Source organism: Misgurnus anguillicaudatus, chromosome 1, assembly GCF_027580225.2.
Source record: "Misgurnus anguillicaudatus chromosome 1, ASM2758022v2, whole genome shotgun sequence".
NCBI lineage: Eukaryota > Metazoa > Chordata > Actinopteri > Cypriniformes > Cobitidae > Misgurnus > Misgurnus anguillicaudatus.
This window is the reverse complement of record NC_073337.2, coordinates 24,037,489-24,051,893: the sequence shown is the minus strand read 5'-3', so window position 1 is coordinate 24,051,893 and position 14,405 is coordinate 24,037,489. Positions and strand designations below refer to the sequence as shown.

At 35.7% G+C, this 14,405-nt stretch overlaps 3 protein-coding genes across 4 annotated transcripts in view; all 3 read right to left on the bottom strand.

Annotated features, from left to right (window-relative positions):
• The window catches only part of LOC129432018 (ladderlectin), a 174,029-nt gene extending 168,096 nt beyond the window's left edge, over positions 1-5,933 (bottom strand). The window contains exons 1-6 of one of the 2 annotated variants that reach the window (XM_073868464.1): positions 5,844-5,930; positions 5,701-5,771; positions 5,453-5,541; positions 5,220-5,345; positions 4,927-5,041; positions 4,318-4,429 (exon numbers count right to left, since the gene is read on the bottom strand). In XM_073868464.1, coding sequence (XP_073724565.1) covers positions 4,356-4,429; positions 4,927-5,041; positions 5,220-5,345; positions 5,453-5,541; positions 5,701-5,764 — 468 coding nt within the window. In that variant the 5' untranslated portion in view covers positions 5,765-5,771; positions 5,844-5,930 and the 3' untranslated portion in view covers positions 4,318-4,355. Of the gene's footprint in view, positions 1-4,317; positions 4,430-4,926; positions 5,042-5,219; positions 5,346-5,452; positions 5,542-5,700; positions 5,772-5,843 lie in introns of those variants that run through there. The other variant, XM_073868471.1, reaches the window with a different exon arrangement.
• Positions 5,934-10,384: 4,451 nt separating this feature from the next.
• On the bottom strand, positions 10,385-11,944 carry LOC129432009 (ladderlectin). The gene is made up of 6 exons (XM_055190146.2): positions 11,856-11,944; positions 11,713-11,780; positions 11,471-11,559; positions 11,241-11,363; positions 10,880-10,994; positions 10,385-10,496 (listed from the first exon to the last, which is right to left on the bottom strand). The coding sequence occupies exons 2-6, from the start codon at positions 11,771-11,773 to the stop codon at positions 10,423-10,425; spliced, it is 462 nt and encodes a 153-aa protein (XP_055046121.2). The 5' UTR covers positions 11,774-11,780; positions 11,856-11,944; the 3' UTR covers positions 10,385-10,422.
• A 488-nt stretch (positions 11,945-12,432) lies between these two features.
• LOC141364298 (galactose-specific lectin nattectin-like) lies at positions 12,433-13,828 on the bottom strand. Its single transcript, XM_073868526.1, has 5 exons — positions 13,765-13,828; positions 13,481-13,569; positions 13,261-13,380; positions 12,984-13,095; positions 12,433-12,627 (listed from the first exon to the last, which is right to left on the bottom strand). The coding sequence occupies exons 1-5, from the start codon at positions 13,823-13,825 to the stop codon at positions 12,554-12,556; spliced, it is 456 nt and encodes a 151-aa protein (XP_073724627.1). The 5' UTR covers positions 13,826-13,828; the 3' UTR covers positions 12,433-12,553.
• Between the last annotated feature and the right edge of the window lie 577 nt (positions 13,829-14,405).

The window sequence follows — 14,405 nt, the reverse complement described above, 5'->3', positions numbered from 1 at the left end:
ATTGCGTAATTTTTTTTGTAAAACTTACTAAAAAAAGAGGATGCAAAAACGATGCACTGTCTATATTTTTTTAGTAAATCCAGTGTTTTTACAGCGTATGTGCAACATCAAATGGCTAAAATTATTTAAATAAATTAAACAATATTATCAAATAATTTTACAATCAGAAATAGCCCAGAAAATAACATTTATTTAATAAAACTTACAACAAAAAGTGCCTCTTTCTGTTCTTCTTTAAATATAATTCCTCAAATAAATTATTAAAATCAAGTTGACGCAAAGTAGGCTGAAATTATTTAAATAAATTAAACAATATTATCAAGTAATAATTTTACAATCAGAAACAGCCCAGAAAATAACATTTATTAAATGCAACTCACAACTAAAAGTGCTTCTGTCTGTTCTTCTTTAAATATAATTCCTCAATTAAATTATTAAAATCAAGTTGACGCAAAAGTAGGCTGAAATTATTTAAATAAATTAAACAATATTATCAAGTAATAATTTTACAATCAGAAACAGCCCAGAAAATAACATTTATTAAATGCAACTCACAACTAAAAGTGCTTCTGTCTGTTCTTCTTTAAATATAATTCCTCAATTAAATTATTATAATCAAGTTGACGCAAAAGTAGTAGAGCCCAGAATTCTCAGCCCGAGTCCGACCCGAGTCCGAACTTTTTAATTCTCCCCATTAGGAATCTGTGTCCGCAGATATAGTAACTGCATCGCGTATGTTTGTAAGTTTAAGTCTGTGCTGTCTGCTGTGAGGTTTTTATGAGAGAAGCACAAACTTTTTAATAGTCTATTTAATATGTAAAATTTGAATTTGAAATAAAACTTACTGCGGAGAAGTTAATGAGATCTCTATCGTCTCTCTTGCTACGTGACACGACAATTATTTATTATTTCAAATTCATTTACAAGATAAATATATATACATTGTCGTGTTAAATTGATGAAATTATCTTGCTATATACGCTACATTTATTATGAGAAGCCTTTTCTTTTTACTGTTACACTGTAGACAGTAATATGTGTATATTATATAAAACTCTATGGTCGTGAAAGCACATTATCCATTATCTGTTGGTTCATGTTGGTCTAGTTTAATTCAGGGTAATCCTTTAATAAAATGTATAATATGTTATAAAATATTTTATTTTTTGTAATATTCACAGCGCACATTCTCTCGGATCGTTTTAAAACATTTTAAATCATTCTGCAAAATTCTGCATAGATTTTGCAAAAGAAATCCGCAGAAATAGCGAAAAATAACTGCTTACACAGCTTGTACAGCTGTACTCTTGCAGCAATTAAAGCAGTTCAGTTTTGTTTTAAATTGCAAAATAGTTATATTTCTTTTATATTTACATTTTAGAGCAGTTTTTGTTTGTTAAAGTTTTTATGATAACTAGTGGTTAGCGGCCGACAACAAGTTGACGACATGTATGATGAATTGATCCTCTCAAATCAACACTTCACTTGCCTATAATAACAACTATTTAAAATAAATATTTTCAGCATATCACAATTTTAGTTTAAACGTTTATTATCAACACACACTATTTTTAAAAAGCGAAGGCAGGTTGCTCTGCTGCTCGCAGTTGCAACGGGTGCAGAAATAAAAAAATAAAAAGGGCTATACAAAACGAAACGAAATAAACATGAAACAGAATAAACATGCATGTTGCCTTATCTTACAACTTCGCTTTTGCATATACATTTTTTTAATGTAAGGACTTACCACAGAAGATGGCTGTTCGTGTATCCATCCAACAGTTAAACTAAGAAAAAAGTCGATCCATACACAAACAAGAAATAAAGACACAGCCTTCTTACACGAAATTAATACAGGGAGAAGTCTTTAATAGATTATGTCTTGGATGCTGTCTTACGTTAAAAGTGTACCCGTTAAAATATTATTACTGCAGTTAAAGAGTTTATTTTGATCATGGTTTGATCTGGATAATTCTGAAATTACTTTTCAGTCATTTGCGATGTTACAAGGTTGAACGTCTACACGTATACATGATTTGCGAGGTACATTTGCAAATGATTCATAAATAATACCTCTGTATTTTAGAAGTACTGTATACTCAAACTCTAAAAACAGCAATGTGATTGCCGATGCGCTGAGAGAGAGAGAGAGAGGGAGAGAGAGAGAGAGAGAGAGAGAGACCGCGGCCTTGTACAAGAGTGGAAATGATCGATGTTATTTGAAGTCGGCTCTTAAAGGACAAAATATCCCATAAGCTATTACGTAGCTATTATACAATTTTTTTCAGAACATTCTTGCGACCCAGTGGTTGGGGGCCTCTGCTCTAGGTAGCACTCACGCATAATTACGTCAATCAAAATGTTTTTAAAAACTCAAAATAGAATTGTCTCGGAGGCCCCCTAGTGTTCGGGGCCCTGGGCTGCAGCCCATGTTGCCCATTAGGATAACGCGGCCTTGACTGAACCTGACGATTTTAGTTTAATTGCGCCCTCTACTGTCTGTTACCTGTTAGTGTATTTAATAATGCACCAGACCTGACTCATGATAGAGTAAACATGTATTTTTCTCATCACGCCACTTATATCCGTTATTAATAGAAAAGACATCAAGAAATATCAGAATTTTCAGACATTTCGAATAGATTTCGAAAAAGCGGAAGAAAACTGTGCTTCCTGTGTTTTCCATTTTCTAATGCAAGAATCCTTCCAATAAGCGGTCGAGACTCAGAATACAATCAACTTGGGCATAAAGCGGCGGTGACAAACCTCACCCGCAAATTAAACGAGGGACAGCAACCTTGAACCCGGTGGCATGAAAAAAAAAACTGACCGGCCCACCAGAAATTCTCCCATTTCTCCCTTGGCCAATCCGGGCCTGGATGTGACCATGCAATCCAAACAACAGATAGCCCTTTTCCAGCAAACAGATTGAGTTTGTTTAAATATGGCACAAAATTCACTCCATATTGCGTGCATCAAGTTTGCATGTAGTAAGTTATTCACAATTGTATATGTAAACATTACTAACTTAAGATGTATTAGTATAAATTTCACATAAGTATGCACAGATTAGGTATTTGCTGGAACATCCTGTATATACATGTATATGCGAGTGTTTATATGCTTTCATATATGCATTCATAAGTGACGTATGATTTTCTAGCCACATGGCCCCTCAAAGAAATACAGTTTGTGCTAATGCACATTCAAAAAAAAAGAGATTTTTTGTAAAACAGAACATCTGAACATTGTTACACCCCATAGTGATAATTAATAATAGTGTGATTCCCCCTGCAGGAGGTCTGATGATGAGCGCTGCTCTTATGTAATAGCCTTGTTCGACTTGATGCAATTAGATCACAAAAATTAAAGATATTGATCTCTGTATTAGGAAGTCAGGTGTTGCCATAAGAGATTATGTTTTAGTTCATTCTTAAAGATGGCTACAGAATCAGATCTTGTCACAACAGCTTTTTGATCATTTGAGATCATTGTACGGCCAGAAAAAAAAATGATACCATAGCATACCCTAGGTTTTTGTGAGATGCTGCACTGGTGGGTAAACTTAACAAGACTACAATGACCAAGACCAACGGTCCAAAACAAGAAATGCACAAAACAATGTGTCCATAAGTGGGGTGGGCAGGTCTGGGAGACATTAAATGAAATAAAAATGTTACTCCACAATTGACCAATTGCTTTTTTGAAGTACTCCAGTAAGTTGAGTTTCAAGTTAAAGCAACACTGTGTAGTTTTTTACCTTTAAATAATGTCTCTAAAATTATTTCAGTGATAGAACAACTTTTAACTGGACAAGTTGTACTGTTGGTGCAACCTGAGCAACCTCCTAGCTGCTACAAGAACACTCTGAAAGTGGCAGTGGAGGGTAGGCAACACAGCCCCACCCCTCCACCTGCCTGCAGAAGAGTGTCTGATACCAGGCACTGATGCGCTTTTCAACCACATGGTCATTTTTACATGGAAAATACATTTTTTCATCTTAAAGCAACACTAAGTATACAATCAGTGTACTTGTAAAGCAGAAAGACTTGACTCATGATGTCAAACTTCTTGTGCCTTTCATGACATAAATGCACATAATCAAAATTAGTTTTTAGCATTTTTGTCCTTAATGACATTTTTAGATCCAGCTCTTGTTTTAGATTGCATTTAATTTGAAATTTTATCTTGAAGTGACTTTGTAGAAGTCTAGTGAAAGCATTACAGCAAGCAAGTTTAAACTGAAACAAACCGTCTAACAAGTATGACCAGATATTAGTGCCATAACATTTATGCAAACATTGTCCAGACGTGAAATTGTTTTAGATTGTTTTAATGTAAAACAGGTTGATTTTTCACGCTCCCAGAGGTTTGGCACAAATGTAGCTCATTGCGGACGAACACTGGCCATCATTCCAGCAATGGTTATCTGCAAGATAAGATAAACATATAAAATCATTACATTACAACTGTAGTTCGATATCAGATCAGTAATGAAAGTGCATTCAGGAAGTATTCAGACCCCTGATACTGTATGAATTGTCAGCTGTAAGGATTTTAAACACGTGTGCGTGTTCCCAAATCATTTCCCATCAATTTAAAATTAGCGCAGGTGGATAAATGAGATGAAGAAAATTAATCAACGATCAAGAGAAGTGGGAGGCAGAGCTAAATTTCAACTGTTGCAAGGGAGGCAGGTACCCTCCAGGAACAACGTTGGAGACCCACTGTCTTTAAATTATTAAGAAACTGACAAAAGTTACATTCAATTTTCATTTTGAAGTTAATGATATAATGATTTCAAACAATTGTACAAACAAAATTTACAAATAAAAGGGATCTGAATTTTAAGCACATAACATTGACAACTAAACTAGTCCATTTCATACTGAATGACTGTAAAAAAGGGATGGGATTCATTCTTACTGTTAAAGTTTATCAGTAGGCAGTTCTCAGGGTTACCCTGATAATTGTTAGGTTCTCCAGAGCACCAGCCGGTAAAGTCAAACTGAGATCCATCAGACCACAACCATTGTCCATCCTATTGAGTGAAGAGAGACAGTAGAAATGGTTTACAAATAATGCAATGACACTCCAATATATTTTATATATAATTTATATTGTAACAGAGTTACTGTATCGACAAAAATAAGTTTAATTTTAAAAGCATTAATTTCAGACTAGCCAGACAATCAGCATTTCATAGCAAAATGACTTACAATTTCACCATCATGGCCACCAACCCAAGCAGATGTGGTAGGAGGCACAATCAGACTCAGGAGAAAGTTGTGTTCAATTGTACTGCGCACAGATGCGAGATTGGCATCAACAGATTGACAGTTTTTCTAAAGAAACACAAAGAATTTTATTGCAAATATAAAATCGAATCCGTTTCTCTTGGATAATTTCAGAACATTGAGTATCATTAAACAATTTCTGAATATAACAGTACCTCAGCTGTGACCCAGTCAACTGACACAGAGACGAATTTGTAGCATTTCACACCAAAAGGTGTCCATCCATACGGGCAGTCTTCTTCAGCTATACAAGGAAGAAAATATTAATGCTATAAAGTCTCTATTAGTTTTATGTTTCTGTGTAAAGTGATTTAAATGTTGCTCAAGTTATCCACATAAATTTACACTCAAAAGTTTGCGATGGCAATATAATCTGAAATATCGGTTGTAGGGTCTTGGTTACCTGGTGCACTCTCAACAGAAAAGACCAAGAAAAGAAGAATTAGAGCTCTCATGATGACTGCCATGATGAATCTGAAAATAAATTACCAAAAAAAGTGACACATCTGCACTCATACTGCTGAAGTTAATGTTATAAAAACTCACCTTTTTGTAAATAAAAAAAGCTTTGCTTTCAGAATTTAGGATCGTGTGCCCAAAAGCAAAGCCAAGCCAATACAATAACCAAAAATTGCAAACACAAAGGTATTTATACACATCAAGGGAAACAAGGAACACCTGAGACAATTAGGTGGAGAAGAGGTGTTGCGTTTGGATAGGCTGCTATAGCACTCGCCACCCTGGCATTTAAACAAAACAGCAGAAATTAGGGATGGCCAAATGAAACCTTTCGAAGCATTATTGCTTTCCAATACAATTGTGTTGAAAATGGTTAATTACTCGAAGCTTCATTCAAACAGAAAATGCACAGCACCATCTGCTGGTGAAGTAAATGTAATGCAACAAAGCTGACACCCATAAAATGTTGGCTAATGTTATCACCCCATTTAGGAAGTCAGAGCTTTGACACGGTGTTCATGGTTTCTTTTTACAATCCATGTTTCAAACCCATTTATGTAGTAGGTGAATTTCACAGATACTTGATGAATTACATGTGTTCACGTTGATAATAAAACATTGAGCATGAGATCTGTTTCATTTTTAAAGGTGTTGGGTAATGTGGCAGAGGGCAACTGGACAGGGCTTGGACAGTGTGGAGGAGAGCATTTAAATGCTGTGGTTTATATTTAAAAATATAATTTTATAAGAATTATAATATATTTTATAGTTTATAATAATTGTATAATATTATCGGCTATACATGTGGTGATTTTTTTTACAATTTCACCAGCATTGGAGAATATTCTGTCGCATGGAACAGATGCTGGAGTTTCTTACTATTTTTCACGTTTGTCATGTTTATTGTATTAGTTGATAATAAAGAGAACAAAACAACTGCTTATGATATTTATTTATTTACTGTGGTTTATTTGTTGTTTAATAAGAAATGTGTATCCGATTTATTTTCAAAGAGTTGAAAAATAACTGACAACAAAAAGTAATAAACATAAATTTGTTGTGTTTACTGTCAGTAGGCTATCCTTCAGCTGATTCCAGTTACGCGTTCGTCTCCCGTTGCATCATGGGAAATATGAGTGAGCGAGTGTACATCGAATGTACCCTCAAAATCAGAGTGCTTGTGGGTAAAAAGTAGTGAACGAATGTAGAGAATGAAGTTGTTCACTCAGGTTTCGGACACCACTACAAAATGGCCGACACCCGATATAGTGCACTATATAGTGGATAGGGAGCGGTTTCGGACACAGCTACGGACTACAGGCACATCCGGGAACTTGACTGAAAGGGACATACGGGCTGTTTCTCAATTCCAAGAACGCAAAGAACGGACTTGCGTCCTCGTGGAGATCGGTCTTGCCAGGCGACCTTGGAAGAACGAACTCGGAAGTTTTGCCGCAATGACTTCTGGGGCGTTAAGCGATTTCAGCAAGTCTGCACTCGATGCATCCTCGATATCAAGAACACATCCGGGTATTTTCATGCGTCCTCTGTCCTTGCTTTCTTGAGAATTGGAATGAACTTCGACCGTTAATGATGACGTAGAGCAAGGACACGAGGATGCAAGATCGCTGAAGAACGCATATACGAACAACCGGCACATCCGGGAACTTGACTGTAAATTTCGTCACCGCCCCTTTTCGGGGGATAAAAAAGCAGCGCTTCCATTGGCTTCCATTCAAAACAGCGAAACAAAGCAACGTTTCTACACAGCCGGCAGGCGCAAATAACTTATGAAATCACTCAGATTAAACATGTTGAGTAATTATCTGTCCATCCTGCCTGCCATAGAGCGCGAAAGATACATTAACACATTTAATTTGGTCAATGTAAAAACATGTCTCTTTCATTCTCACAGCGTCAACTTTTGTGTAACAACGCCATCCAGTGATTGCTGGAAATATCGCTAAGCCAGTTAGTTGTATGGCTGGACGGAAAAGTGCACTCATTACTCTAAATATAAAGACATAATAAATAAATACGAAGTAACTTTCAAATACAAAGTAAAATCATTCACTTGCTTCCCTGTTGACTCGATGAGGTACGAGTAAATGTCCGGGTAAGACACCTCTGGCCAATAGGGAGCGTTGTTACACAAATTTGATGCTGGGAGAGTGAAAGAGACATGTTTTTATATTGACCAGATTGAATGTTGATTTATCTTTCGCGCTCTGTGGCCGGCGGGGTGGACGGATGGTTACTCGACATGTTTGATCTGAGTGATTTCATGGGTTGTTTGCGCCTGCCGGCTGTGTACGAAGGTTGCTTTGTTCCGCTATTTTGAATGGAAGCCAATGGAACGTCTAGTGCGATTTCCCCCAAAAGTGGGCGTGAACCTGTTCAGAGACATTCTATGACGTTGCGCCGGTTGTGCGTCTACAGCATAAAGAAAAAAACTACAGAAGGTCCGCGATTGGATGTGGCTGGCAGTGAAGTAATATTTAAAACTAGGTTGATAGACAGCTCTACAGGCCAATCAGATAAACAGGCGGACCGAAGAAACTTGACATGAACATTCAAATAAGAATTTTATTGCAATCTGCTTACTACAAAGACAGACAGACATTTTGCCCAAAAAGTGTGTTTGTATGGCCTTTTTTTCAAAATGAATGCCACTTGGTTTTTAAAGTAATGCATTACAATATTAAGTTACTTCCAAAAAAAAAAAACTAATTGTGTTACTTAGTTACTTCATGGAAAGTAATACTTACGTTACTTTTAAGTTACTTTTGTGTTATTTTTCTTATTTGGCTGAGGCTTGATCTCTTTCAGGCCTTGCAGGTGTTTTTATGACTGAGAAGTTCAGATTCAGAAATTGCATATTTCCATCGCAAAAATATCAAGTTATGATCCGCCATCTCCGGTCACATTTGTGAGAAAATCATGGTCACATTTGTGAATCTCTGCTGCGAAATAATACATATTTGTAACACCTCTGCATTTTCCCTCAAATTGCCTTTGGTATTTGCAAAGCATTTTCTGTCTGTTTGCGAGTTTATTCCATTTCCATTTAGTGAAAACATGACAGCAAGCAAGTTTAAACTGCAACTCGTTGTATATGTTACCTCTAGGAGACATTATCAGGAAACATAAGTTTTCACTGCTATGCGGATGATACCCAGCTTTACTTGTCGTCACATCCTAGCGAAACCCGCCAGTTTTCTAAGCTAACAAACTGCATTAGTGATATTAGGAACTGGATGGCACATAACTTTCTTATGCTAAACTCCAATAAGACTGAGATACTTATTGAACCAAATCGCTCCAAAACATATGTCAGAATACAAGTTGCCCATAGATGGCTGCACGGTAGTGCCATCTTCCACGGTTAAGAATTTAGGCGTAATGTTCGACAACAATCTATCTTGCGATAGTCACATCTCCAATGTCTGCCGCACAGCATTCTTCCATCTTAGAAATATCTCGAAAATACGCCATATGCTGTCTGCATCAGATGTAGAAAAGCTTATCCACGATTTTATGACCTTTAGAATAGACTATTGTAACTCGTTACTCGGGGAATGTCACGCAAATCAGGTAAACAAGTTACAGCTGGTTCAAAACGCCGCCGCAAGAGTGCTTACTCGATATAAAAAGTATGACCACATAAGTCCAATTCTGGCATCTTTACACTGGCTGCCAGTTACGTATCGCATACAATTTAAAACATTACTAATCACCTACAAAGCCTTAAATGGCCGAGCGCCCTCGTATATTCAAGAATTACTGTCAATACAATCCATCACGTACACTGCGATCACAAAATTCTGGCGACTTAATTATCCCTAGAAAGTGTCTAAAGGTGGTAGATCCTTCTCCTACCTAGCCCCTAAGTTCTGGAATGATTTAGCAAATAATGTTCGAGTATCACAGTCGATCAATTTAAAACTAAACTTAAGACATTCTTCTTTAACAAAGCATTCACATGAAATGTCCAGTAAATGTACTTATCCCGCAATAGTTAGTTTGTCTAGAACAAAGCACTCACATACCTCATATTGGTAATATACTTATGCCGCAATAGTTAGCCTGTCTGGAACAGAGCTGACTTAAACCACTATACTGTATGATACTTGCACAGCCCCTATGCTAATAGAATTCTGTTTCTCTCTCCCTGTCTCGTCCTCAACCCTGAGGACAATGAGACAAACAGACCCAGTTCCTGCAACCGTGAAGGTCACCACACCGTTGATCTACTGACCGTCCTTCTATGAGATGCCCAGCCGATGCCTGACCAGCGACCACCGGTGGAACCAGTTTGAGTCGCTTACCCGTTCACATAACCCGATAGTATATAAATGTATCTCTCTCAAGGGTTTTTCCATCCCCCTGGACTAGCCAGGAGGGTTTTTTCCATCCCCTGGAGAGTCCGCCACCTTTGGCTTAACTTACTACTTTACTGTATACGTTATTACTATGCTCGTTTTCTATGCTTTTCATACATCTAGGTAAAGCTGCTTTGAAACAATTAACTATTGTGAAAAGCGCTATATAAATAAAATTGAACTAGCACTCTAACAAGTCAGATATTAGTGCCATAACATTTACTTCAACATAGTCCAGACATGAAGTTGTTTTTGATTGTTTTAATGTAAAACAGGTTGATTTTTCACAATCTCAGAGGTTTGGCACAAATGTAGCTCATTGCGGATGAACACTGCCCATCATTCCAGCAATGGTTATCTGTGGGATAAGATAAAAATATAAAATTAGTACATTACAGCTGCTACTGTACGCATTGTCAGCTGTAAGGACTTTAAACGTGTGTGTTCCCAAATCATGTCCCATCAATTTAAACTTGCGCAGGTGGATGAATGAGATGTAGAAAAAAATTCAGAAACGGTCAAGGGAAGCGGGAGGCAAAGCTAAATTTCAACTGTTGCAAAAGGTTTAAAAATTAGAGGGAGGCATCCTCCAGGAACAACGTTGGAGACCCCAAATGTTAAGACATTAAATTTCCATTTTTACCTTTAGGGATCTGAATCTTATGCACATAACATTGATAACTAAACTAGTCCATTTCATACTAAATATTAAGACTGTAAAAAGATAGGATTCATTCTTACTGCTAAAGTTTATCAGTAGGCAGTTCTCAGGGTTACCCTGATAATTGTTAGGTTCGCCAGAGCACCAGCCGGTAAAGTCAAACTGAGATCCATCGGACCACAGCCATTGTCCATCCTAATGAGTGAAGAGAGACAGTAAAGTTTACTAATAATTCATTCCTCTTTTATTCTTTTCATGAAAATGCATTATTTATACAAGGCACATACAATTCATTTGAATTTTGCATTGACACAAATATTTTATTTCACTTATATTGTAACAAAAGTTATTGTATCTATAGAAACAAAACTCTGTTTAATTTTTAAAAGCATTAATTTCAGACTAGCCAGACAATCAGCATTTCAGAGCAAAATGACTTACAATTTCACCATCATGGCCACCAACCCAAGCAGATGTGGTAGCAGACACAAGACTGACGAGAAAGTTGTGTTCAATTGTACTGCGCACAGATGCGAGATTTGCGTCAACGGATTGACAGTTTTTCTAAAGAGACACAAAGAATTTTATTCCAAATAGAAAATCTAATCCGTTTCTCTTGGATCATTTCAGAACATTGAGTATCATTAAACAATTTCTGAATATAACAGTACCTCAGCTGTGACCCAGTTAACTGACTGAGAGAAGAATTTGTAGCATTTCACACCAAAAGGTGTCCATCCATACGGGCAGTCTTCTTCAGCTATACAAGGAAGAAAATATTAATAATATAAAGTCACTATTAGTTTTATGTTTCTGTGTAAAGTGATTTAAAATGTTGCTCAAGTTATCCACATAAATTTACACTCAAAAGTTTACGATGACAATATAATCTAAAATATTGGTTGGATGTTACCTGGTGCACTCTCAACAGAAAAGACCAAGAAAAGAAGCACAAGAGCTCTCATGACCACCATGATGAATCTGAAAATGAATTAGCAGAAGTGACACATCGGCACTCATATGTACACTGCTGAAGTTAATGTTACAAAAACTCACCTTTTTGTAATAAAAAGCTTTGCTTTCAGAATTTAGGATTGTGTGCCCAAAAACAAAGCCAAGACAATAACTAAAAATGGCAAACACAATGGTATTTATACACATCAAGGGAAACAAGGAACACCTGAGACAATTAGGGTGGGAAACAGGTGCAGTGTTTGGGTTGGCTATGGCAAAGTATGGCACTTGCCACCCTGGCATTTAAACAAAACAGCAGAAATTAGTGATGGCCAAATGAAACGTTTCGAAGCATTATTGCTTTCCAATACAATTGTGTCGAAAATGGTTCATTACTCGAAGCTTCATTCAAACAGAAAATGCACAGCACCATCTGCTGGTGAAGTAAATGTAATGCAACAAAGCTGACAACTATAAAAATGCAAGTAGGCTGATTTTTGACACAGTGTCCATGGTTCATGGTTAGAAAAACCCGGGGTTAATTATTTCAATTGTAAAAATACATTTTAGATGTATATTTTAAGTACTGTTGTTTTGTTTTGTTTTGTTTTGTTTTATATTGTATTTAATTAGATGATGATTTTTTGACTCCACAATGCACACAATTTGCTTTATAGCTTTTATTGATATGAGAAGTATTCATAAAGGTTAAGTTAGATACTGAGTTTTAAGAATAAGATCAGAAAAAAAATGTATAGGCATGTAGTACAATCATAGTACTTTTGAAACAGATTGATTTTTCATGATCTCAGAGGTTTTGCACAAATGTAGCTCATTTTGTATGAACAGGGCGCATCATTCCAGCAACGGCTAGCTGTGGGATAAGATGAAAATAAAATCAGTACTGATCATTAACGGTTTAGTTTGAATTTATAAAATCATAAATCAGCAACGATCAAGAGGCATCTGAGCAAAATTTCAAGTGTTGTTGCAAAGGGTCTAAATACTTAAATGTAAATGAGATATTTAAATTTACAGACATTTCTAAAATTGTGTTTTCACTTTGTCATTATGAGATACTGAGTGTAGATGAGATAAAATTAATTCAAACACTGTCTGCAACATAACAACACTGAAAAAAATATTTTTTTTTACAAATAAATAGCCTATTTAATACTAAATGCTATAAAATCTTAAGAGTGTAAATAAAAACAATAATGACATTCTTACGGTTATAGTTTGTCTCCAGGCAGTGCTCTTTACCACCATTATTGTTAGGTTCTGTACAGCACCAGTTGGTAAAGTCAAATTGAGATCCATCAGTCCACAGCCATTGTCCTTCCTATAAGGAGTAAGAATAGTCAGAAAAGTTTTACTGATAATGTATTCACACTCATTAATATAATTCAGTCAATGACTAAAAATAAGTTATTGTAGAAAAAAATCTGTTTTATATTAAAAGCATTCATTTCGGAAAATATCAGCATTTCAGAGCAAAATGACTTACAATTTCACCATCATGGCCACCAATCCAAGCACGTGTGTCACCAAGCAGACTCAGGAGGAATTTGTTTTCCACTATATTGCGCACAGATGCAAGATTTGCACCACAGGATTGACAGTTTTTCTAAGAAGAGAGAGAGATTATTTTATTGAAAATATAAAATCTAATCTGTATAGTTTGGATCATTACTGAGTATCCTTGAACAATAACTGAATAACAGTACCTCAGCTGTGACCCAGTTTACTAACTGAGAGAAAAATTTGTAGCATTTCATATCAAAATGTGTCCATCCATATGGGCAGTTTTTTTCAGCTAGATTAAAATATTAGTAATATAAAGTTTTATATTACATTATCAGTTTTATGTTTCTTTGTATGCTTTAAATGTTGCGTCTGTTATCCTTTTACACTACTTCAAAGTTTTATGGAAAACACAATTCTATATAGGATTTTAATTTGCAATATTATTTACAGGGTTTGGTAAATACTGTAAATGTCTTTTAGTTACCTGCTGCATTCTCAACAGAAAAGACCAAGAAAAGAAGCACAAGAGCTCTCATGACTGCCATGATGAATCTGAAAATGAGAAAAGTGACACATCTGCACTCATATATACACTGCTGAAGTTATTCAAGTAGGAATTGTATTGCAGACTGCTTGATATACAGACAGACAGACCTTTTGCTCAAAAATGTGTTTGCATGGCTTTTTTTTCAAACTCTATACCACTTGGTTAGATTTGTAATATAATGCAATTACATTTATATTTTGGTACTGTATGTGTTGATAACCAGCCAACATACCTTTAAATAATCATGTAAATGATTAACTAAACATCACAACTAAATACATTAACAGGGTTCTTTCTCTAAAATTGTGTCTGTGGACTAAAAGAAAGTGATCAAAACATCATGATTATGTGGCTTCATAAGTAAAAGGGTGTAGGCTATATTTTTAAGAGTAGGGTAAAAAATGAACTTAAAAATATGCTCGAAAGTAAATCCAAAAATAGTCAAATTATTCTTCAAATAAAACAAATGTATCTTTAATTTAAAGTTGAACTTTAAAAGTGCAGTTTTTACTTCTTTAAAACGACTTGCATAACTATTTGTTTACAAAAAAAAACATCAAACTAGATTAAAAATGCAA